Source organism: Podarcis raffonei, chromosome 4, assembly GCF_027172205.1.
Source record: "Podarcis raffonei isolate rPodRaf1 chromosome 4, rPodRaf1.pri, whole genome shotgun sequence".
NCBI lineage: Eukaryota > Metazoa > Chordata > Lepidosauria > Squamata > Lacertidae > Podarcis > Podarcis raffonei.
In genome coordinates, this window is record NC_070605.1 from 58678540 (window position 1) to 58703212 (window position 24673).

A 24673-nucleotide genomic window follows, 5' to 3' on the forward strand; every position below is an offset into this window, starting at 1 on the left:
CAAAGTCCTCTTTCCTGGTTATCTGTGTTTTAGGAAAAATGTTCACTAGGTTTTCTATTTAATCAAGGTCCAAAAACCATGGGTTAATGCTAAATTCCATCTTTGGTTAAATGGAGACTCTGATTATCAGTGCCAGTTAAATGCTTTACTATACTTTAAGGGGGTATTCATTCCCAAAACAGGAAAGGCGAGTGCTTATTTATACAATGCGTTTCAATAGACAATGCTATGCAGGTTTACTCAGAAGTAAGTTCCATTGTGTTCAGTGGAATCTTGAATGAAAGAAAATATTATGTCTGCAGCAGTCCAATGTAGATCACAACCTCACCCAAACATGATATTTAACAGATATTTACAGTGATAAACCCACAAGCCTAAAATCTTAAATAAAAACTGAATTACTAGGAATAATAGAAGGAAAAATGAAGAGTAGCTGTTTTTATGTACTGCCATAATTTAGGAGTTTGATTCAACACGCACACACACATTTTCAAAACTGGTTGCATACTTTGAGCAAAATAACCACACAATATAAACAGTGTTGATAGTTCTTTTACTTTCCTTCCAGTATTTTTTTATTGCTCATCATTTCTACACAGTCATTATGAAGCACATTATGTCTCCTAGCTCAAGTCATATGATGAAATTAACTCTTGCTAGTTGAAAGGCATAACATTAAATTGCATTTGCTTGAACTATTTGGTGAGGATAGTTTTCAATCAAAATCTGTTCATCATGACACAGGCATCTAGGATATCTAAATCCCTCCATCCGTACTCATAATGTTATGGGAAACCCAAATGCTTTCCTTTCCTTTATCTTTTAAAAAGCATAGTTGAAGTACTTTTCAAAAGCCAAGAATTTACATCTGAATAGAATACAATCTATATGAAATGGATTTTTTAAAATGAAATTAGGCCTAAATTGGTTGCTTTAAAATAATTGTTTTTTAGACTTACAAAACAAAAAATTTTTTTCCTTCCAGTAGCACCTTAAAGACCAACTAAGTTAGTTCTTGGTATGAGCTTTCGTGTGCATGCACACTTCTTCAGGTATCTGAAGAAGTGTGCATGCACACGAAAGCTCATACCAAGAACTAACTTAGTTGGTCTTTAAGGTGCTACTGGAAGGAAAAAAATTTTTTGTTTTGACTATGGCAGACCAACACGGCTACCTTTCTGTAACTGTTTTAGACTTACAGTTATTGTTTTGGGGAATAATAAAGCAAAAATAGAACAAATTCTTACAGGTAATATCCAACCAAATATTCAGAGTAGACACATTTAAGATGATAAACTTATGTTACTATAATGAATGTTAGGCATCATCCTATATGACTAAAATAATATATCTTAAGAAGAAAATGGACACAAAATGTTAATGAATAATTAGAATCTGTCTAGGTGTGGCTTATGCAATGAATTTGGGCTGAAAGGTCTTCCCATTTGACCTGCATTTGGTCATTTCCCACAAAGCAAGACCACTTCTGAGATCATATGTGACATCAGGTGTCAGAAAGCAGGACTGGATCCCCTATGCATCAGCTGGTGCATGGGAAATTAACTCTTCCTTGGTTCAGGTGCCCAAGTGGTGAACTCTCTCACACACTTAAACCTTGCAGAAAACAAAATTTAACCCCAGCACCCATTAGCTAATGGGTGGGGTCTCAACCCTGTTGTCACTATCAATTCTAACCTTGCTGGGCAACTCTGACAGGTGGGTGATAACCACCTGACATCATTATGACATCAGAAAGTTGAAAAGTGGGTAGTCCTGCCACCTGTCAAAGTTGGTTCACAAGGTGGGGAGAGATAAAAGTTGTGGCTCACTGGACCAAACAAGTTCTCTACTGCTGGATTAAGGGATTTGTCTATTATTATGAAACAGCAAGAATACAAAAGAAAAACCTGAAACCGTAGCTAGAGTTTATGCAAGTACCTCACACTGCTTCTCATACACAATTTACACTATTCAAGATATTAATGGTGTGTCTATACCACAGACAAACTAACTGAATAGTAATTCACTACACCAAGGAAATCCTTGGAAATGTAATAAGACTGAGAATCATTACTTTTCTACATCTTCCAGAATTCTTTGGGGGATGCCTGACACTTGATAATGCAATTCTTTTCATGTAGATAACTCATGAGAGGTCACAGAATCATGTATTTCATAATCTTCTGTGGGCAACCTAACAGAATTTCAGGAAATATCAAAAGGAAATTATATGCATGAAATCCAAAATTACCAAAATTATGTGGATTATTATTGGCAAACCCATGTTGCGATAATTCATATATAAAGGAAAGGCAGTTCTCAAGTTCTCATTGTATTCTAGCATGCCCAAGAAACAAAACCCAAGGTTCAGACATATATATAAGCATTGGTACATAAGCAGGTAAAGTCCTCATTCAAATAGTTTCTTTGAAGTTCCCCTTAGCAATCTCCATAGAATGGCAGCCATTCACTTCTATATAGAAGACTGCCCAATATTGCACTTGTGGACATTTTTCTGGTGGTGAGAAAAACAATCTTTGCTCAACACTGGTTGATCATTGCTTACTGACAGGGATCTCTAAAGGAAGCATTATGCCTGTGGATTTGCTAGTATCATTCCCCTGATCAGCGAAGTGCTACCACATATGAGCATTTTCAATGCTAAATGGACTTAAGAAAAGTCAGAAATGATTCCCTGTTGTCCTAGGGCAAGAGAACCTACAAGTTAGCAATCTCAAGTCTTTCATACAGTGGTACCTCGCAAGACGGAAAACTCGCAAGAAGAAAGAGCTTTCCGTTTTTCGAGGTGCTTCGCCAGACGAATTTCCCTATGGGCTTCCTTCGCAAGACGAAAGCCCATAGGGAAATCTCCACGGACAGCGGGGAAGCGCAGCGCGTCTTCCCCACTGTCCTTGGACCTCCTCCGAAGGCTGGCGGTGGGGCGGAGAGACCTTCTCCCCCCGCCAGCCTTCGGAAGGCTGCTCCGAAGGCTGGCGGTGGGGCGGAGAGACCTCCTCCCCCCGCCAGCCTTCGGAAGGCTCCTCCGAAGGCTGGCGGTGGGGCGGAGAGACCTCCTCCCGCCGCCAGCCTTCGGAAGGCTGCTCCGAAGGCTGGCGGTGGGGCGGAGAGACCTCCTCCCGCCGCCAGACTTCGGAACGCTCCTCCGAAGGCTGGCGGTGGGGCGGAGAGACTCCTCCCGCCACCAGCCTTCGGAACGCTTCTCCGAAGGCTGGCGGTGGGGCGGAGAGACTCCTCCCGCCACCAGCCTTCGGAACGCTCCTCCGAAGGCTGGCGGTGGGGCGGAGAGACCTCCTCCCCCCGCCAGGCTTCGGACGGCTGTTCCGAAGGCTGGCGGTGGGGCGGAGAGCCCTTCTCCCCGCGCCAGCCTTCGGACGGCTGTTCTGAAGGCTGGCGGTGGACCACCAGCCTTCAGAACAGGTCCGGGGACAGAGGAGAAGCGCAACGTGCCTTCCCCTCTGTTCCAGGACCTGTCCTGAAGACTTGTGGTGGGAGGAGGGTTTTCCTTCCCACCGCCAACATTCAGAATGCTGTTCTTAATGTTGGCGGTGGGGAGGAAAAACCCTCCTCCCACCGCAAGCCCCGGGAACAGAGGAGAAGCGCTGCACGCCTTCCCCTCTGTTCCCGGACCTGTCCTGAAGACTTGCGGTGGGAGGAGGGTTTTCCTTCCCACCGCCAACATTCAGAATGCTGTTCTGAATGTTGGCGGTGGGGAGGAAAGCCCTTCTCCTCACCGCAAGCCCCGCAAGCTCCGGGAACAGAGGAGAAGCGCAGCGCGCCTTCCCCTCTGTTCCCGGACCTGTCCTGAAGGCTTGCGGTGGGGAGAAAAGCCCTTCTCCGCACCGCCAGCCCGGCAAGCGGTTTCCATAGGAACGCATTAATTGATTTTCAATGCATTCCTATGGGAAACCGTGCTTCGCAAGACAAAAAACTCGCAAGAAGAAAAAACTCGCGGAACGAATTAATTTCGTCTTGCGAGGTACCACTGTATAGGGAAACTGGGAAAAGGAGTTGGGTTCCACATGCACAATTGGATGTTTCTCAGGATGAACAGTGGCAGATTAAAGCTTCAAGCATGTGCAAGAAAAGAGAGCAGGGCTGATGGGGGAGGAAAGCCTTCTGTTCAGCCTGAATACACACTGGGGGAAGAGGGAGAAAGAGGCATGAAATTTGTGTTAAGTGAGCATTCCATTTCTCCAGACCTTATAATTATAGTCTGTGTCAGAGTTTTATTTGATAACATAACCTGAAGACTTTTTGTATGCTTTAAGAATAAAAAGTACATTATGTGTAATAATGTAAGTCTCCATTTCTGAACATGTACAGTGTTAAATGCAGTTCTGACAGTGTTGGGAACTGGAAAATATGAGGACAAACAGATCAGAAAGACAGCAGAGAAACTTGGGCAAGTAATAATTGATTTGACAAGCATAGAATCACAGAATCGTAGACTGTAGAGTTGGAAGGAATCCCAAGGGTCATCTAGTCCAACCTCCTGCAATGCAGGAATCTCAACTAAAACATCTATGACAGTTGGCCATTCAACTTCTGCTTTAAGACCACCAAGGAAGGAGAGTTCAACATCTTCTGAAGGAGTTAATTTCACTGTCTGACAGTTCTAATCATTAGAAAGTTCGTCCAGTTGTTGAGTTCGAATCTCCTTTCCTGTAAATTGAATCCAATAGTTTGGGTCCTACCCTCTGGAGCAGGAGAAACCAAGCTTGCTCAATCTTCCATGTGATATCCTTTTAGATATTTGAAGAAGGCTATCATATTCCCTCTTCTCCAGACTAAACATACCAAACTCCCTCAACAATTCCTCATAAGGCTTGGTTTCTAGACCCTTGATCATCTTCATCATCCTCTGCAAACATTCCAGTTTGCAAATATCCTTATTAAATTGTGATGCCCGGAACTGGACACAGTACTACAGGTGAAGTCTGACCATGGCAAAATAGAACAGTACTATGATTTCCCTTGATCTGGACACAAGAACTTATGTTGATGCAGCCTAAAATATCATGAGCTTTTTTGGCTGCTGCAACACACTGTTGAATCATTTTGCTTAACACGAGGTTTACAAAGACGCCTAGCTCTTTCTCACATGTATTACTAGCAAGCCTTTTCACATTTACGACTGTCCTTCAGCTTATATTTGTGCAGCTAGTTCTTCCTAGATTAGTGTAGAACCTTACATTTGTCCCTATTGAAATTCATTTTGCTAGTTTTGGCCCAGTTCTCCAATATATTAAGGTTGAATCCAAATTCTGTCTTCTTCAGTATTAGCCACGCCTCCCAAATTGGTATCATCTTCAAATTTAATGAGCATAGCCTCAAACCCTTCATCCAAGTCATTTATAAAGATGTTGAACAACAACGAGCCCAGGACAGAACCCTGTGACACCCCACTTTTTTCAGGATAATGAGGAACCATTAGGGAACACTCTTTGGGTTTACAAATCCACCTAACAGTTACTTCATCCAGCCCACATTTTACCAGCTTCTCCACAAGAATATCACAGGAGACTTTGTCAAAAGCCTTAGTAAAATCAAGACACACTATGTTCACAGCATTCCCCTGATCCCCCAAGCTTGTAACTCTATCAAGCAAAAGAAATGAGTCATCTGGCATGACTTGCTTTTGAGAAGCCCATGCTGGGTCTTAGTAATCACAGTGTCCTTTTCTAAGCGCACATAGACTGACTGTTTAATTATCTGTTCTAGGACCTTTCCCGATATTGACGTCAAGTTGATCAGTCAGTAGTTACCTGGTACTTCCCCTCCCCCCTTTTGAAGATGGAGACAACATTTGTCTACCTCCGATCTGCAAGGATCTCACCTATTCTCAAAAAACACTCAAAGATTATAGACAGAGCATCTGAGATTTCATCCTCAAGCTCCCTTAGTACTCTTGGGTGCAGCTCATCAGTCCCTGGAGATCTGAATTCATTAAAAGTAGTTAGGAATTCCCTTACCATCTCTTTTCCTATCTTGCACTTCAGGTTCCTCCTTGCATTGTTTATTCTGTTATTTTTGGGCACTGATTTCCTTTTAGTGAAGACAGAGGCAAAATAGGTGTTGAACAGTTCCACCTCTCTGCTACCCAATAGCATTTCTCCGTCTTCTCCATGCAGAGGACCTACTACTTGCTTGTTCTTCCTCTTACTCTGAACACAGCTGAAAAAAACTTTTGAAAATTATTTTTAACCTCTCTTGCAAGCCTAAGCTCATTTTGAGTCTGACCTACCTGCAACTGTTGGCTACTCATATATACTGTTCCTTCATGATTTTCCCTTTCTTCCATTTCTTATATATGCCTGACTTCAATCTCAGTTCATCTGTAAGCTCCTTATGCAACCACAGTGGTTTCTTTAGATGACCCCCACTCTTCTTTCTTGTTGGAACGGTCTGCATTTGTGCCTTGAATATTTCACCTTTAAAACAACCCCTCATCCATCTTGGATTCCCTTCTTTTTGAGTATTTCTGACAATGGGATCTCACCCAGTAGCTCCCTAAGTTTTTTGAAATTGGCCTTCTTAAAGTCCAGAGTGCATGTCCAACTACACACAGCTTTCCCTTGCCTCTATATAATAAAGCCCAAGAAGACATAATCACTTCCTCCCAAGGTTCCTAGTTCTTCCACTTCATCAATCAGTTCTTCCCTGTTGGTGAGGACCAGGTCCATGATCCCTTTGTTGCTTCTTCCAACTTCTGAGAAATTAAATCGTCAGTTAAGCAACTGATTGTGAGTCCTAGGTCAATGCAATCTTCAACTATTGTGCTGAAACTGGCCAAACTATATTCAAACATAACCAATTATTAAAAGCATTATTAATTTATTTTCTAAAGTATTTCTAAGCCACCTGTCCTTCCTCATATTGATCCCAGGGTGGAGTACCACAAAAACAAAGCCACTGTACTATTTAACAGTCGGTGCTTCAGGGCCTCCTGCTGGTCCCAATAAGTCAATTCACTCAATAATTGAATGGCTGCATTCTGCACAAATAGCAGTTTCTGGACAGTCTTCAAGTATAGCTCCACATCCAGAATGTTGCAACAACTGTACTTAAACCAGTCAGAGCTTGCAGAAGGCTTTACTAGTCAACAAGGTCATCTATGCCTCCAGTGATGGATCAAGGAGCATCTTCAAGCTACATACCTGCTCTTTAAGGGAAGTACAACCCTGTTCAAAATGGGGTTGCCTAATTTCCAGATCCTGGAGCCACCAACTAGAGTCTCAATTTTGTCAGGATTCAGCCTTAAGTACAGGCCTTAAATTCATCCCACCCCTACATCTGGTGACCTGTCCAGGACTCACATGGCCTGTCCAGGACTCACATGACATCTGATTCAGAAGTCAAGGGGCAGGTAACACTGGGTGTCATGAGCATGTTGATGGCACCCTACACTAATCTGCTGATGATCTCACCTAGCAGCTTTTTATAGATGTTAAATAGCAAGGAGGGGAGCAAAATGGAACCTGGACTGACCCCAGACCACAACTGCCATGGGATCAAGTAGCTGTTCCTCAGTGCTATTATCTGAAACCAAAAGCTGGTAGGAGTGGAACAACTGTGTCACTGTGCCTCCATCTCCCAACCCAACAGAGACAGCCCAGCAAGATACCATGGTCTGTGGTATCAAAAGCCACTGAGAAATCCAGAAGGAACAACTGAATAGCACTCAACCTGTCTGTCTTCAAATAGAGGTTATCCATCAAAGCGACTGAGGCAGTTTTGGTTCAAAAACTGGCCCAGATACCTTATTGAATAAATAAATCAGTTTCATCCAGAGTGCCTGAAGTTGGGTGTACACCATCTTTTCAATACCTTTCCCAAAAATGGACTACTTAGCTATAGATGTCCACAACCTCTAGGTACAGGTGTTGGGAGGGGCGTTTAGGAGCAGAGACAGCATTTTCTGTTTAAAGAAAGTGGAGGCCACTGCCTCATGCAAAGAAGCATTACACACACACACACACACACACACACACACACACACACACACACACTCCATCAAGATCTAACTAGCTAGGAAGGGTAAGGATTGAGAGCATAGGAGGTTAGACAAACACCTTCAAGTTTTGTCCATACCAACCTGTAAAATCTACAACTGATCCTGTAACACCTGGTCAGCCAGAGCACAGGACAGCTCCCCAGACACTGAAGCAATGGTAACAATCAACTTGGTATGAAACTGAATGGCTTTACCCCCCAAAGTGCCTTGCAAACGTGTCACAAGGGGAAACCAAAGCTCAAGAACTGCAAAACCTGAGTGGATCTCAGCATTTTTTTTATCACATAGAACAACTTTGTCAGATGACTACTCTAAAACAAAGACCAAAAAATACTCAAACCCCATTTGCAAGAAAGAACTGAGAGCCAAAGAACTGAGAGATTTAAAAGCAGGGAGGCTTTTTTACATTACTGCTTGGTGCACGCAATAATCCTGTGTCACATAACATAGTCACATAACACATGCAACAAAGATCGCAGCAAAATGTCCACAAAACCATGGGGAGGGGAGGCCATTTCCTCTTTCTAAATCCCTCAAACTTTAAAGACATGTAGCACATTTTTTAAATTAAAAAACTGCACCCATTTTTGAAATTTGGGTTTCATTCCCACAAGTACTAAGCCAGAAAGTTTCTTCAAATTCTGCCCCAAAATGGAGACATTATAGGTGTTTGTTGATTTTACAATTCAAGTCAATGGAGACCTCGAACAAAGCTTTGGAAAATCAAACTAGCAAGATTCTGCCTTGAATTCAAAACAAAATGTCAGTCCAGACCTCAAAACAGAAGAAGTGCACAATCTGAAACATGTTCCATACCAGTATGGTTTTATACAGAGCTCTGGGCACTGTACAAATTAATCTTTTTTTCTTGGCAATGTAATTATTTAAATCAATTTAACAGTAAGCCACTCTTCCTAAATTAATCTTTTTAAAGAAAAAACAGATCAGTTATTAGTTGTTAACATTTCTATGCCTTGTTGTGCTCCTGTTAGGCGTGGACCTTCCTGATGTGACCCCTGCTTAATTTTATTGTGTAGCTATTTCTCTATCTTTCTGAGTTACAATACTTACAGCAATACATATGCTTTTATTTATGTTCTCTATTTAACACAATAAATGTAAAAACATAATTAAAACATCATAAAGACAATACCAAAAGAAGACCTAAACCCAAAGGCTTTAGGTAATACTTTAGACACTGTTGCATATACACATTTAGAGGATCATGCAAAGTACCCATGATCCCTTGGATGACTCATTCATACCACACATGCACAATAGCTTTTGAGGTAGAACTAAAGCCCACACTCTTCCTGGTCTGGATGAACTGTCTCTGATGCCCACTATATGTAACAAAACATGGAATACAAGAGGGAAGGTCCAAACAAAGCTGAGAAATATCTAATCGAGGCTTGGATTCAGGTAGGCCTCAAGGCTGCTTTACACTTTCAATCACATTGCTGGGAGCATGATGGGGCCTAGGGATTTTAAAGCTGTATTTTAAACACTGACCCTAGGCTAAAAGGGGGACAAAATCTAATGGGTGGGTCAAGAACTGCTCCAGACTCATCCTAGCACTAATCTAATGAGTAAAGTATTAAACATTTGCAAATGGAAAAACAACTTCTGTCACTGCCAGGGCACCAAGGGTCACAGAGGCTGGGAGGATCCCTCTCAGGAGGGTCATCATAGCAAGGGGAAGACCATCATGGTCCTATTCATCAACCAGAGATGGAGCAGCAACAGGCAGCTTGCTTCCCCAATCCCTGCATGGCATTCTGCTCCAACTGCCAGTTACCGCAGAACTAAAAGGATCACAGAACTAAAAGAAGATACACAAGCTAGGTGGCCTAGGGCCACTGGGAGGCTGCTCTTCAGGAAGAACATTATGGCAAGATGGGCCCCCATCAACCAACCAGTGAAGCAACAGCTGTTCCATTGCTTGGTTTCTACCCTCTCTTCCTTCCCATTCCTTTTGTTCATGTATATTAGACTGTAAGCCTGTGGGCAAGGACTGTTCAACCTTTTGAGAGAGGCCACATTTAGAAAGCTTCAGGCATTTTGTAAATGTTAAATAATAATTCTTTCATAAATATGTAAGCACATGAGATCCTGAGCAAAGACTGCTAAAAGAAATGGCAATGGACTTACCTTTTGGATAATCCTCCAATAAGAGGTTGAAGTGACCTAATTGGCAAAAGAAATCGGATTCGACTTTTCCTTCTGCTTTCAATATTAACGATTCATAGCAGCCAACAGCCTGAGGGGGAAGATAACAAACTTTATAAATATAATGTACTAAATACAATATATGTAAAGTGCTTATAAAATAAGTCATCACTTTAGGATAACTTTACCATTGCATTAAAAATATATATAACATTTTGGAACACCGTGTACTATTTCATTTTTCTTCTGTGGAAATGAACATGTCCCGATTCTACAACAGCAGTGTTCATACAATGGTGCTTCATCTACATTTTAAAGTTAGCAGCTTTTCTCCTGGTGTACACTGCTGAAAGGTTCCCATGCTGCTTTTCCTGTGTCACAAGCAAACCAAACCAAAACTTAGCTTCCTGTGTCACCTGAACCCAGGCAACCAAGGGTTTAAAGAGAAACGAACCATGAGCTCTGCTTAAGATGACACAAGCCAGTCAGAAAGGCTTGTTTGGTCTACAACAAGCACATCCAACTGAATGTGATCTACTCCCAGTGTAATAAAACTGGCAGTGATCTACCCAGTGTCATTGACCATAGTTGTTCAGCTTTTTGGGGGAGGATGGACCACAATTGTTTAACTTTTTTTAGAGAGAGAGATCACAGTTGTTGAGCTTATTTTACAGGGAAAGACAACATTTTGGGGAAGATGAGCTGGGGTGGGGGAGTTGTTCAAGCAGGGAAGAACAGGTTGGACATTGCTGGTCTACAGGACAGCAACAGGGCAGAGGAACATCACAACAATTTAGAGGAGAATGTACCAGAGTCATGCATTTTAAATTATAGATTGTTTCAAACAATGGTTGTAATCGGACATGTGAACTGTGTGAATAAAATAATACAACTAGGCACCACAGCTATTGTTAAAATATAAAAATATTTTGCTTCAATACAGTCAAACACAATTAAAGGGCTGAATTGATATTGTTTGTTTTGTTTGGATTTTCTCATTTTGCAAGGAAACAATTTTTGATCAAAACATTAAATCCATACTCTAGCATAAAAGACAGTACTAGAATGGCACAGAACAAATTATGACTCTAGAAAACTTAAATTATGAATAATCTTGCTTTAAATCCATTGATCTGAGGAGTGTCTTTCTCCAAACCTGCTCACCCTGTAACAGTAGTGGCTTAGTGATGCTGTCAGACCAAATTGGAAGAGGAGAGTCAATGTGCCACTTACAGCAAAATGGCCTGGCACTATCATAAGATTCCTAAAATTGCAGGTGTATCAACAGAGGTATGAAGGAGAACCCAAGCTGAATCTCTCATTGGCCTGGTTTAGACAACACACTAAAACATGGTTTAGTTAACCAGGTAAAAACAATCATGAAAAAACAGCCTGCATTTTACTAATTATGGTTAACAGGTGCCCAATTATTATTATTATTAGTAGCAGTATTAACATTTGTATACCGCCATATACCCACAAGTCTCACGGCAGTTCACAACATAAAATCACAAAACACAAAATAGATAAGAAAAATAAAAACAAGAACAAACCAATGATCTCTCCCTAACAATAATATCCAATAATCCCAAGGTTTATAGTTGGTTTACACATTTTGGTTTATATTATCCAGAGCTTAGCATAATGTCCAGACCCAGACCTCTTCTTGACTTAAGTGGCTGGAGCCACAGTAAGGACAAGCAGCTAGTACAGAGCAACTTAAAAAAGGTGTGCTCTAGGTTCAGCAGCTCTCACTGGTGCCTCCCACTGTGTCCAGCAATAGCCATTCTTCCCACTGCAAAAACTGCCCCCCCATATCATATTCTGGAAGGCAATTAATTGTGTGCTTGTCTGAATCTGTCATTTCCAGGATCCTCCCTGGATCATGTTTTTTTTTAAAATTGATATTACATTGACCACTTCACTTTCCAACCCTCAGGTACGGAGGCTGATCTGAGGGTCAATTTATATAGGACTCTTGTCTCAACTATATGCCCCAGTTCCTTTGAGATTCCCATCCTGCAACACTTAGTTCCTGCACAAATCTGTCCTATATCTTCTGCAGTGAACACAGATTCAAAGAATTCATTCAATTTCTCTGCAAATCATTGCCTTATTTAGCTCCTCAGGTTCCAATCACCTTTCTAGCCAGCCTCTAGCTACTGATATATTTAAATATTTTTTTTTGTTGGTGGTGGTCTTTATGTAATTTAAAGGAACAAATTCTCACTCCAGCCACACTGGAGTCCAGCATGGAATGCAGCTTTTATGGCTTTGTGGTACAAAGCATGAGAAGGGCAGCTAAGTTTATTCTAAGAACTGAATATGGATGCTACTGTAACATAAGAGTGATGCTATTAAGGCCAGAAAAGGAAGCACTAGCGTTTTCTTATTGGGAATAAAAATTTAAAGTCTTCTGTTACTTGTTGCCTGCATGCAGTCTACATTTTACAGGGTGTTCTATTAAAACTAGCCTTTGTGCCTGTTGCTTTCACAAATGAAATGAAAAGAATCTGTTAATAAAAGGGAAGAGTGCTACAGAAGACAGTTCACTTCCTTTCCTTTGTTTAAAGAGAGGGAAGCAATGTTGGAAGAATTTAAGTTGGCAAAATGACCAGCAACAGCTGCCTTGTTGTGGGCATGTGGGTATGATAACTAGCACAGAGGAAGGAAGCAAAAGAAATGACTGGAGAGAATGCAATTCAGTCTAAAATATAAAAAATCATTTGCGTTATTCTGCCACCTGCTTGCTTTTCATGGGCACTGAACTAAACACTAGTTCACTTGTGCTGGAACTTGAATTATGATAATTCTGCTGCTCTAACATCTAACTTTGTGTAAATGTAAATATGTGTTTGATAAGAAAATGCACCAACAGAATAAACAAAGATGAGAATTCTAACAGTGCTCATTTTAACTGTACCTAAAGAAAACCCAACACTGAGTTGCACAATCCTCAGTCTCCACTACAACAGGAGACAATGGTGGGAAAGTTCATATTTAATTCATTGATTCTCTTGTCTAAAATAACATCCATAGATGACAGAAAAAGAATAAAAATAAGAGTCAGAAAGAGTAAAAATTACAGTTACATTTTTTACAGTCTTGTATAATTCACTTTGATTTACTTTTTTATTATTATTAAAGGATGTTGCTGATCTTTTCAAATGCAGGGTCAGAGAGAACCCTAATAGCAAACCATTCCTGTTATAGATACAGGTGTTTTAATGAAGTTTCCAGTAAACGGGGGGGGGGGTGTTTCTGTTGCTATTTTCATTCAAAGTTACCTAACAAGTGCACCCCTCACATAATCCCCCAACCAAAGCTCACACTTATATTGTCATTGATTGCCAGGACCTGACCTCACCTAACCTGCCAAAAAATTATGGAACAGAGAAGTTCAAAATACATCCAGTGTAACCTTTCAAATTAAAATTGTTGTGAAGGATATCCTTTAGCCTTATGTGCACAGGAGTGCTTCTAAATTAGTGAGGGGATGGAAAAGACAGTCTCCGGATTAATTCCAGTTATAGGATTCTCTACTGCTATTCAATCCATTAATATCTGGCTCAATTAATGTGATTTTATCTTTTCCTAGCCTCAGAACAAAAATGACTTAAACATCAATGTAATTTCTGTTCTTTCCCTTCATCATCAGCTTTTTAATAAGAAAGGACTGCTAGATTCAAGTAATTCCCTCCCCTCACCCCAATTAAATGTTCATTTTTATTCATTAGAAATAAGAAATAAGTTTTAAAATGATGCAGTAATCTCTGAACAACAACAGGTGTCTGGTCCACAAGCCCACACTGCATCAAGTCTGCTGTACTTCTTCCTCATTTCTCTCACTCTCAACAGTAATACTTAAGAGAAGGAGACTCTGACTGGCACTCTACTGCTTTGAATTAGTCATGGAGAGGAAAGTAGTAATAGTTGGAAGCTCTAACCTTTTATGACATTTTAGACTGTGAGAGCTCTTCAAAGTGGAACTGCAAGAAGAACTGGGAAGGGGAATTGTACACATAGCAGCTCAGACCTACAAATACCCCGCCACGAAAATTAAGAGACAAATCTTCTCAAATTCTTTTTACAACTTATATCCATGGATTTCCATTCTGTGAGCCACCATAATATGAATATATGGAATAATTAGGCCATATAACAAGTTTATTAAATATGGACATTAGTTTGAATCTTCTTAGTTTTTCACTTGTTTCTGAACTTCCTAAGAACCAAGGATGCCTAACTGTGTTCACATGGTATCCACGTTATTCTAATCCAGGTATAAGATATTTACACACAGTACCTATGTATAATTGAACTTTATGATAATGAAAACTTCTAAGGGGTCCACTACCCCTGTTCTTTTCAAGGTATGGGTCATCCATCCAGTGTTCGAAACTCCCATTGTTCTAGGCACATTTTGCGACAGGGAATTTCAGAGTAAGATTTCAGAGTAAAACTGCACAGTAGAAGGAAAGGAGGACCTTTTTATGCCTCCCAGCTACTCTTAAGTATATTAGGGGGGTGGGAAGAGGAAGGACTAGACCATGTGAAAAATGAACATAATATTTTAGCTGCAGTGCATTCCTTTTCAGCTTTGTATTCTTATTACAAAAATGTGCGCCTATAAATTCTGTTGTTGTGCCCATAACCTAGGTTTAAGGTGCCATTTAGCTCCTAGCTTTCATATCTCAGTTTCTAACACTGCATCCATCAGGGCAATCAAAGCAGTCTGCTTCATCTAAGAGCAACTGATAAAAAAGAATCTAGCTCCAAATTTGAATCATATTTAAGCACTCAGCATGCAATAGATGTTGAATTGAAACCTGTAAAATTAAATACAGTCATCTAAAACAACTGAGATTACACTATGAGCAATGTTCCAAAAAGTAAATCTTGCACAATTTGTGCGTTCTGCACAATTATACATGCTTATATTCCTCTGAAATCAATGGGGTGTTAAGTGTGCATAAGTACAGCCAAGACTGTAGTTGAAATAAGAATAACACATTATGTTCCTAATTGATACATAGGTTGTAATGTTTAGTGGACAAAACAAACTTTAAAAAATAAAGTCTAGTTTATAAAACTCTGGCGATATCCGCATGCTTTAGACTTAAGGGTAAGCTTTAAATCAACATTTGATTACATCAATTCTAGGTGATACATTCTGGTATATTGTTGTATCTTTGCAACCAAAGATGCAGGGCGTTGTTATAGCAATTAGAATAAATGCCTTTAAAATTAAATACACAGGGAGTTGGTATTATCAGTCACAACTAACCACAAGAGCAGCTCTGGCCTTCCTTCTAGCAGAGAGAAAGTATTCTGCGTATCATCTGTAGCAAATTCAGAGAATGATGTTATTAAAATTATGGTACCCTCTCTGGAAAAAGACTGGAGAAACAAAAATGGAAGATACTGAAGGAGGAGATTGGGATACTATTGTAAACACTACAGGAAATGGAATTTGATCATAACGGGACACGAACTAAAGGATATATAGTAGTGGGGGGGGGGAAGGAATATTAGCCCAATATGAAATCACAGTGGAGAGATTTTAAAATGGACATGGACGGAAGAATTCACTTTCACTCAATATAGATTAATGGTGGTGGGAAATAATGAAGATAAATCCAATATAAAAATATGGTTGACATTTATCAAGAATAACAACAATTAGAGCCCATATCCGACTTTGCATGAGGAAAAGCAATGATTCTGAGATACCTTGACTTGACTTAAAATAAATATGGTTTAACAGAAAGTGGAGAAGATGGATGTTAGCATGGACCAAATGTTTTAAATAAACCTTTATTTTTATTTTTATGTTAACTGGCAGGTGGAAAATCAGAAGTTTTCTTTTTGTATCTTTCTATAATGTTTCCTTTTCTTTGTCTTTCTCTCTCTCTCTCTTCTTATTGTCCCTTTCCTTCTATTTTTTCTTCTTTCTTTGGAGTCCTATGTCTGGGGACTTTATAATAAAGTCCAGAGATTGTATACTCATGCATGGCAAGCATGTCCAAGTTGTTGATCGCGATCTACAGGTCGATCGCAGGTGCCTTTCATGTTGATCGTTGGATGCAATGAAGAATTGGGGGGGGGGGCCTCAACAACTCTTGGCAATGATAATGGGTAGCTCACTACCAGGTTTTTTTAATACTGGGAGTAGATTGCAGTCTCTTGGGAGTTGAACGTGCCTGATGTATGGGATAGCTGCATATTCCTGCATTGCAGAGGGTTGGACTAGATGATCCTCAGGGTCCCTTCCATCTCTACAATTCTATGACTGATGGAAGACCCTGCGTGAAAGACAGGGAATTGTCAGTCTCCCAGGGTAAAAGGCTGGGAGGAGAAAGGAAAAATCCCAAATGATATCTGAGAGGAGCTACTGTTCCTCTGTGACTGGAAAGGGACAATAATTGCTTTAAAGAGAGGCCTCCGCATTTTACTAATATGATTTGCATTCCTTGTAGTTGCTTTTTTTTACTGTATTATGAATTTTTTTAAATAAAAAATCTCATTCAGGGATGAGTGAGAGAAAGAAACTACAGAGCACAATGAGCAATATCCAGCTAAGTTCTACTTATAGACACAATGAATTTATCCACCTATTTTAATTGGTCTGCTCTGAGTATGACTACATTTGATATTACCCATTGCACTTAATAAAATATACTAATAGTAACCATACAAATGAAGCCAAAGAGTCACTGAGAGCTTCAATTAATTTGAATAGAAAGATGTGCCAGGAAAAGAAGACCCTTTTACATTTGAGTCCGCATTTATTCTCTAATGCCTATACTGTACTACCTTTCTGACTACTTAGGTTTTTTCTGGAAGGACTTAAATACAACACTTTTCAAAGATGTGCTTGTTGGAGTCATAAACAATAATGTCTGGCTTCTTGAATCATTACAGCAAGCTGTTGGATAACATACTGCATTATAAATGCAATGTATACAGTAAATATTGTGATTAAGCAACTAATTAAATAACAGCCCATTTCATGAGCTGCTGCCCCAAGGATTGGCAAAGACTTTTGCATATGGAAATGGTGAGCTCTCCCAAGCCTGCCATGGATTTACTCAGAAATAATATAATTTATTCTGGAAAAAGGAGGGAAGAAATGTTTTCCAAACCCAATCTGAGGGCTTGAGAAAATGTCTCACTGCCCCTGACAGTCCCTGCCTTACTTAGTCAGCTAGTAGAGAATTTGGGGGCTTGAAAGGCCCATCTCTCCTTTGAGGCAAGCTTTAACAGGTCCTCAGAATTGTTATCCAAAGCCAAGGTTGGAAACGTTACCAGCACTTCTAAGTATCACAATGAATTGTACACCAGTGTTGTCTCATTAGCCAGGGCAATGCACCAAAACAGAGACATGATAAGCTTCTGCTCAACTGTCTCAACTTTGATACGACTCTATTGCATATATCCTATGAATTAGTACAGTGGTACCTCAGGTTAAGCACTTAATTCGTTCCGGAGGTCCATTCTTAACCTGAAACTGTTCTTAACCTGAAGCACCACTTTAGCTAATGGGGCCTCCCGCTGCCGCCACAAAGCTGGAGAACGATTTCTGTTCTCATCCTGAAGCAAAGTTCTTAACCTGAAGCACTATTTCTGGGTTAGCGGAGTCTATAACCTGAAGTGTATGTAACCTGAAGCGTATGTAACCCGAGGTACCACTGTACTATGAATTTATAGTATTTAGGGTTACAGTGGATTTTTTCAGTCTTAAGTATATGGTTACTCAGAAAACTGAATTAGGTGGAGTGAAAAGAGAATTGCTCTTCATACATGTTGTCCCATATTACAACATATATGAAAAGCAATTCACTTTCCACTCCACCTAATTCAACTTTGGCCAAATAAAGTATGTTGTTTCCATTTTCTAGCTCATCCTCTAACAAGAATACAGCAGTAATTATTCCATTATCTCCAACTAAAATGTTCCTCAAAAATGTGTTGTGGATCTGTTGTAATAGGCATGTAGAATTAAAAAAGAAATGAAATACACACATTACGTAAGTTCATTGTTGCATTCATTGTTACAAATCCAACCTAGAGTATACCAGAACATGGATCACTGGTCTTTAGTGACAAAGTGGGATCAAAAAGCACCCTCAAGATGCATACCTATTCCTTCAGAAGGACTGCAGTCCAATCCAGCACACCTAATTCCAAGACTTGGTATCTACCCACAGTGCCTATATCTCCTCAGGTTTCAACTTCAATTTACAGGCCAGTTACCAAGTGAAGGTAACAGTTCACCACTTCCTCATCTGATGCAGATGACAAGGAGAAAAAGAGCTATGTTTCATCAATATGCTGATGACACCTCACTCTAAATCCCCAGTTGAACCTACCACATGGCAGCTTATAGATGCTTCAGAGAATGAAGGAAAAGGTGGAATCTTACAGGAATCTACAGCTGAAATGTCATGGAATCTAACAGAATTCCCCCAATGCTGTTTTCTGAAACCAGTCAGTCATGCAGGCACAAGTGGAATCACCATATCACCATGGCTCCCAATCCAGAGAGTTTAAGCAAGCTCCCATTATCAGTATGGTATCTATGCATTATACACAAAATTACAACTGTTAATAAATCCATGAACTTAAGTTTGTACAAGCAGTTTATGAAAACATAATCTGAACCCATTTTACATATTTAGGAATGAAAGTTACAAACAGAATGAGTAATAAATATTGCTCCCTCAGCAAATACATTAATATTATTATAGCCCTGAAATTAAACATGCCTGAGGTGAGCAAGAATTGCCTCTAGGATGCTAAGAAAAGCCCCGCAGCCTAGAAAGAGCACATAAATGCAGTGCAGTACTGCTCCCCACCTAAGGGAATACAGAATTACCATAGATGCTTCCTGCCTTTTCCTCGTCATCTGACAGTGTGCAGCCTGACTGAAAACAACCATAATGGAGAAACACAGCAGGGTGCAATGGCCTCTACGAATACAGTCCCCCCTTCTGCTGCCTCTGTAATATGCCTCTGTTGGGGAGGAGGGCACTGACCAAGATGAGGAAATGCAAAACATGCCAGTTGCCTCTTCCCAGGGTTATAGCTTTAATTTCAAAAGGTAGGGAAGAAGTGACAAGAGCAGCTACTTTAGCACTGCTTCATTTCCTTAACATAACTTATTCCATACCTTTCCATTCTTTCTAATTTCCCTTCTCATTGTCTATATTTTCCTTCTCCAAGATCTATGCTTCTAATTGCAAAATCTTCTGCCAAGCTCATCTACTGATGTTCTTCCGATCGTTCCACCAACACAAGCATTGCAACTTGTCATATGAAACTATCCCCTCTCCTCCCACTGTGTGTTGTTCTGGAGGTTCTACTGACCCACGCAAGCCAAATTCAGCAGGGCGGGGGGAAGAAAGCCCACAGGGCTTCTGCTGAGAGGGCTGGTTAGGTGAATCCCGCCCTCAGTTCTCCATCCCTGTACTACAGGAAATAATGGTTGTACAAAAATATACATGACCTGTTTGTTTAAGTGTTGCAGTTGTACAGATTTCAACTTTAGTGACATACATATCCACCCACCCACCCTATCTAGAAATTTAACAACTCCACAAATGTTGAAGCAGAAGGAGGGGAACTGTTTTTTCTCCAGAGTACAGGGAGAAAATTTTGAGAGAAATTGAAATATACACTATATTTACAGCCCCAAATGTACAAATGCTTAAGACTGCAACCCTATGTGAACTTATTTAGGAATAAAGTAACTTGTGAATGTATAGGATCTTGCTGTTGGTATTATACAATTGTGAATGTGGAAAATATTAAAGAGTGAGGGCTCCAAATTGTTGCAGCCTATGTTACCTAAGCACATGTACCTTAGTTTTTGCCATCTGAGTTGTTAGTAAAAATAAAGTTTGAATGTAGAAACCACACTTTTTTTCACAAATCAAAGAAACAATTATTTGGGCAGAACCAGTCTTAAAGAAGGGCCTATACAGTCCTTTCATAAAGATGTCAGAGCCCTCTAGGTGCAAAATGCATCTTAGATTTAAGTTCAGTATAGGTATACAGCAGAGGTGGGGAATCTGTGGCCCTTCAGAAGTGGTTAGACGCCAACTCCCATTAGCCCATGACCAATGAGAAGGGATGATGGGAGCTGTAGTCCAGTAACACCTGGCAGGACAATGATGCTGTGCTCCTGGTCTATATGTAGGAATTATCACTCACTAATGTGCTGGTAACCTCAGGTCTTGACTATTGTAATGAACTCTATATGCAGCTGGTCTGGCGGTTGCAGCTGGTACAGAATGCCACAGCCTGGTTGGTGAGCAATGCTCCTTATCGGGCAAATATCACGCTAGTGAAGGATCTGCAGTGGGTGCCTAATAGCTACCAATCCAGGTTTAAGGTTCAACTACTAACACACAAAGCCCTAAAGAGTTATTGGTTGTTACTGATTTTATTGTTTTAACTTTTTTTAACTGTTTTGTCATGCTTTATAACTGACTTAATTCATTGCAAATTTTGATTGCAGATGTTCTAAGGTTCTGATCAAATTGTTGTGCAGATTTCAATTATGCATTTTATAATTTACTTTATAGCTATAAACCCTTTCAGCATGAAGGTGAACAACGACTAATGCTATAGGCTAACGTACAAAAAAAAATTCTTATGACACATTTTGAATGAGTAAAACCTTGCATTAAAACAAATTTCTGTCATTCCAAAAGATAAAATATATATAAATTTGGTTTTTTGTTTGCAATAGTCCCCCAAATCCCCAATTTTTCTATTTTAAACAATTGGAGAGAAAGCTCGGGGGGGGGGGGCTTGTCTATTTCCCAAAGCCCATTTTTTTTCATTTCACCCCCAGACGTTTCAATCTCTCTCCATTGTTCACAAAGCTAAATATCTGATAAGAGAGAGATCCTTCTTGTACAATATTGCCTCAAGTTGAATTATATAAAATATTTAGTATCATCATTGGGGGTTTTAATGACTTAAACATTTGCTGTCTCTGGGCATCTGCCTGAACGTACAATGTTGCAAACTGAAGATGGGGGCAGGGATGGCATATAATCCCTAACGCCAACATTTGCAGGCGAACTGATGCCCTTTAAACATTCATGGAATAGGTGTGAGAGTCTGTAGAGAGATTCTAAGAATGATCAGTTTAGCATACTTAGAAAGCCCCCCCCCCACACTACCAGGAATTCTGATAAAACAGGGATCCCAATCACAAGGAAGTCTCTAAACACATTCAGAAAATTCTCTAAACCTTTGCATCTAAAGGGCAGCCTATACACCCAGGGAAAATACAGGCATGGTCACATACACACTTTTGCCTCTCATTTACAACATTACATGTTTATGCAAACACCTGAATACCACTAGTATATGTCTGTCATTTTTCATGTTGGAGTTACACAGTCTTGATTCTATGCACGCTATTTGAAAGAAATTTTCACCAAGTTCAATGGTACATAAATCAGTTGTTCACTGAACTTCAATCTGAAAGACTTATGATTAAAATATGTAAAGACCTATGAATGTATACACAGATGTGCTTGTACAAAGATTAAATTGAAACAATATTATATAATAGATCAATACAAAAAGTTATAGTTTGTACATAATCACCAACAATTGCATTCTCTAGGGGATGTGGCATCTCTAAGGTACAGCTACCATATGAAAAATTTTGGGATATGGGGGCCGGGGCAGGGACCAGAAACAGACCCTTACAGATTATCAGAAATAGCCTGCCTCTGAACAGAATATGAAGGGGTCAGAGCTAATAACACCAATCTAAAATTAAATAGCTATGCTTATGCACCATGTCATATATGATGTTGGGTGAGGGGCAAATTAAGGTGCAGCTGAGTCAAAGGGGGGCTTGCTGTGTCTTACAAAGCCACATGCATTGTGCTCCAAAGCACTTGACAATCAGATGATTGTCAGATTACACCAGCCAGATCCAATTACACACCCCTGTCCTAGAGTAAAGCAGAGTAGAAATTTTTTGTGGAGCAACACATGCATTATTACAAAATAAACTGTTGGTAGGCTCTAAATGTGCATTGATAATTTGTGTGTTGTTAATTGTTTAGGACTGTAAACTGATATTATTGGTCAAGACCAGAGTCTAGCCACAATCAAGACTCAGGGTCCAAGGCTGCTGAGTCTTTAGCTAGGAGCCAGACAAAGAGCAAAACCAAGTTCAGGGGTCTGATCCTGCTGCTGGAGATCAGGAGACCACTGCACCCAAGGCTGACAGACAGAAGCTTCCAGAAGAACTACCGGACCACCAGGTCCTGTAGGACCAAGGCCCATCATGGGAGTTTTCCCAAGACTCAAGAACCAAAGGCCTCCCGCAGTACCTAACCAGTCCAGCAGCACAGAGAAACTATAGAAGGGAGAAGTATCCATCTTCAGGCAGGAAAGTTGACCCTTTAAGAATCTGAAGTCTCCACAGTGGGGGAGGGTAGACTTGAAGCAGAGGCTATAAAAGTCTGTCTGATCTCAATCTCTGTCACAGTAAGTTACTCAACTCAGAACTATCCTTGGTCCTGCAACTCTTTACCTGTCTTGAGCCATGAGACTAGCATCAGACCAGGACACAGCATTGACCTCCCCAAAAATGTTCCACACTCAGTGATGGAAATCCGTATTAGAATCTTAGGGTGATACATGAAGATGCTCATAGGAAGCAAAAATACTGAAGATTGAAAGTCTCCAAATGTTTATTATAATTAATTAGAGCCCACCTTTTAGGAATCATCATCATCATCATCATCACTATTAAATTTCTATACCACCCTTCATCTGAGGTTCACAGGGCAGTTTACAACATAAAAACACAAAACGGAGTAACAAACAAAACCTAAACCTACCCCACAGAGAGATGTAATGAAGGCACCATGTGAGCCTGCCTGGGGAGAGCATTCCACAAATGGGGATCCACCAAAGAAAATTTCTGCTACTGTTATTATTACTACTATTTATTAAATTTCTATGTCACCCTTCACCTGAAGTTCACAGAGCAGTTTACAATAAACACAAAAATGCATATCATAGTAACAAATGAACACAAAACCCCCAAACACATTGTTTAAAAGGCCATTGTTTAATTAGCCAAAGGCCTGGGAGAAGAGGAAAGTTTTTTGCATTCAGCTTTATGTGCTTGGCCAATAAATAAATCGAATTTCTTTTCCAGGAAAAAAAGATTTTGCACCAGAAAAAGAGTTAGGGTAGCACAATCAGTTCTGCCACACTCAGCACGAAGCTAAGGAGGTGCCACAGGGCTTCACAACTAGTATATTTAGCAGAATGGAAGGCTAGAGGTGCAGTTGCTGAATTTTGGACTCTCACAGGGCACTGCTGAAATTTGAAAAACCTAAGTTGCCCCTGATTGCACCCAATGTGTTTTGATTACAGGCAACAACCAATCAACATGCGTCCAAAAGATTTGTGATCACGCACATGGGTGTGATGGCAAACTTGAACATGACTTGAAAAAGTCATGAAAAGGGCGGAACAGGGGCGTGACGTGGTGGAACAGGATATGACATACTTATACACGCTTGTGAGCCAGGAACAGAACTCCCACACAAAATGGTCGTCGACTGTGCAATTTTTGCTTTAGGAGTGATCCCCAGAACATAACCCCCACATAAATTGTGGGATTACTGAATAAGAAACCCTGTATATGTTTCAGGTTAGGCAAGGCCCAGCTCTAACATTTATACAACATCTGTATAGCTACTTACTTTAAAAGATTAAAAAATTTTTACAAAATTTGCTATTAATTTAATTTATGCTCAAGCTTTCTTCATGCAAGTGAACTTAAAACTGAATAAACTTTCACTTTTTTAAAGTAATAAGCTAAATGGTTTTCCAAGGCATTTCCAAGCTGGAAAGAACTCTCATCCCCCAATGCTTTTTTCTACCTCCTCCACCTTTCTCCACCTGGAAAGGCAAAGTGGTTGAGAAAGAACCACAAAGATCATCCCTGTACATGCTTCTGTCTCTCTACCTGGACACATACCTTATTCCCCTCTCTGAGACTTTTCAAGAGAGACAGAGCAAATGCCCACATCTGAGTTTCTGTTATTGAAAGACAGACTATAAATTGCAAATAAACTAGCTTGAAAAGACAAGATAGGATAGAGATGGAGAGGTGAAGAGAAATGTCTTCCCCCATGTAGCTTTAGCCTGCTACTTATCAGCGATGGTGCCAAAGAATAGTGGCTAACTCAAAACAACTCACAATACAGTGAGATATTGCTAAGCCAGTGAGACTAGTTTATTGAGAACAGTTCAAAAATGCATGAATCAATGCAGGTGGTGCAGTCTTACAGATGTCTTCTCCCGCAGATCCAGAAAAAGAAGAGGAGGGAGGAAAACAGGCTTCCTGAAGTTCATACTTTGCTGAGCATCAAATGGAGGAATATGAACACAAAATCTTACAACCTTAATATC

At 40.2% G+C, this 24673-nt stretch overlaps 1 protein-coding gene across 4 annotated transcripts in view; it reads right to left on the minus strand.

Moving 5' to 3' along the window:
- Nucleotides 1-24673, minus strand: part of KDM6A (lysine demethylase 6A) — a 103586-nt gene that overhangs the window by 69591 nt on the left and 9322 nt on the right. For all 4 annotated transcript variants that reach the window (XM_053386871.1, XM_053386870.1, XM_053386868.1 and 1 more), the window contains exon 3: nt 10187-10295. In XM_053386871.1, coding sequence (XP_053242846.1) covers nt 10187-10295 — 109 coding nt within the window. The remainder of the gene's footprint in view (nt 1-10186; nt 10296-24673) is intronic.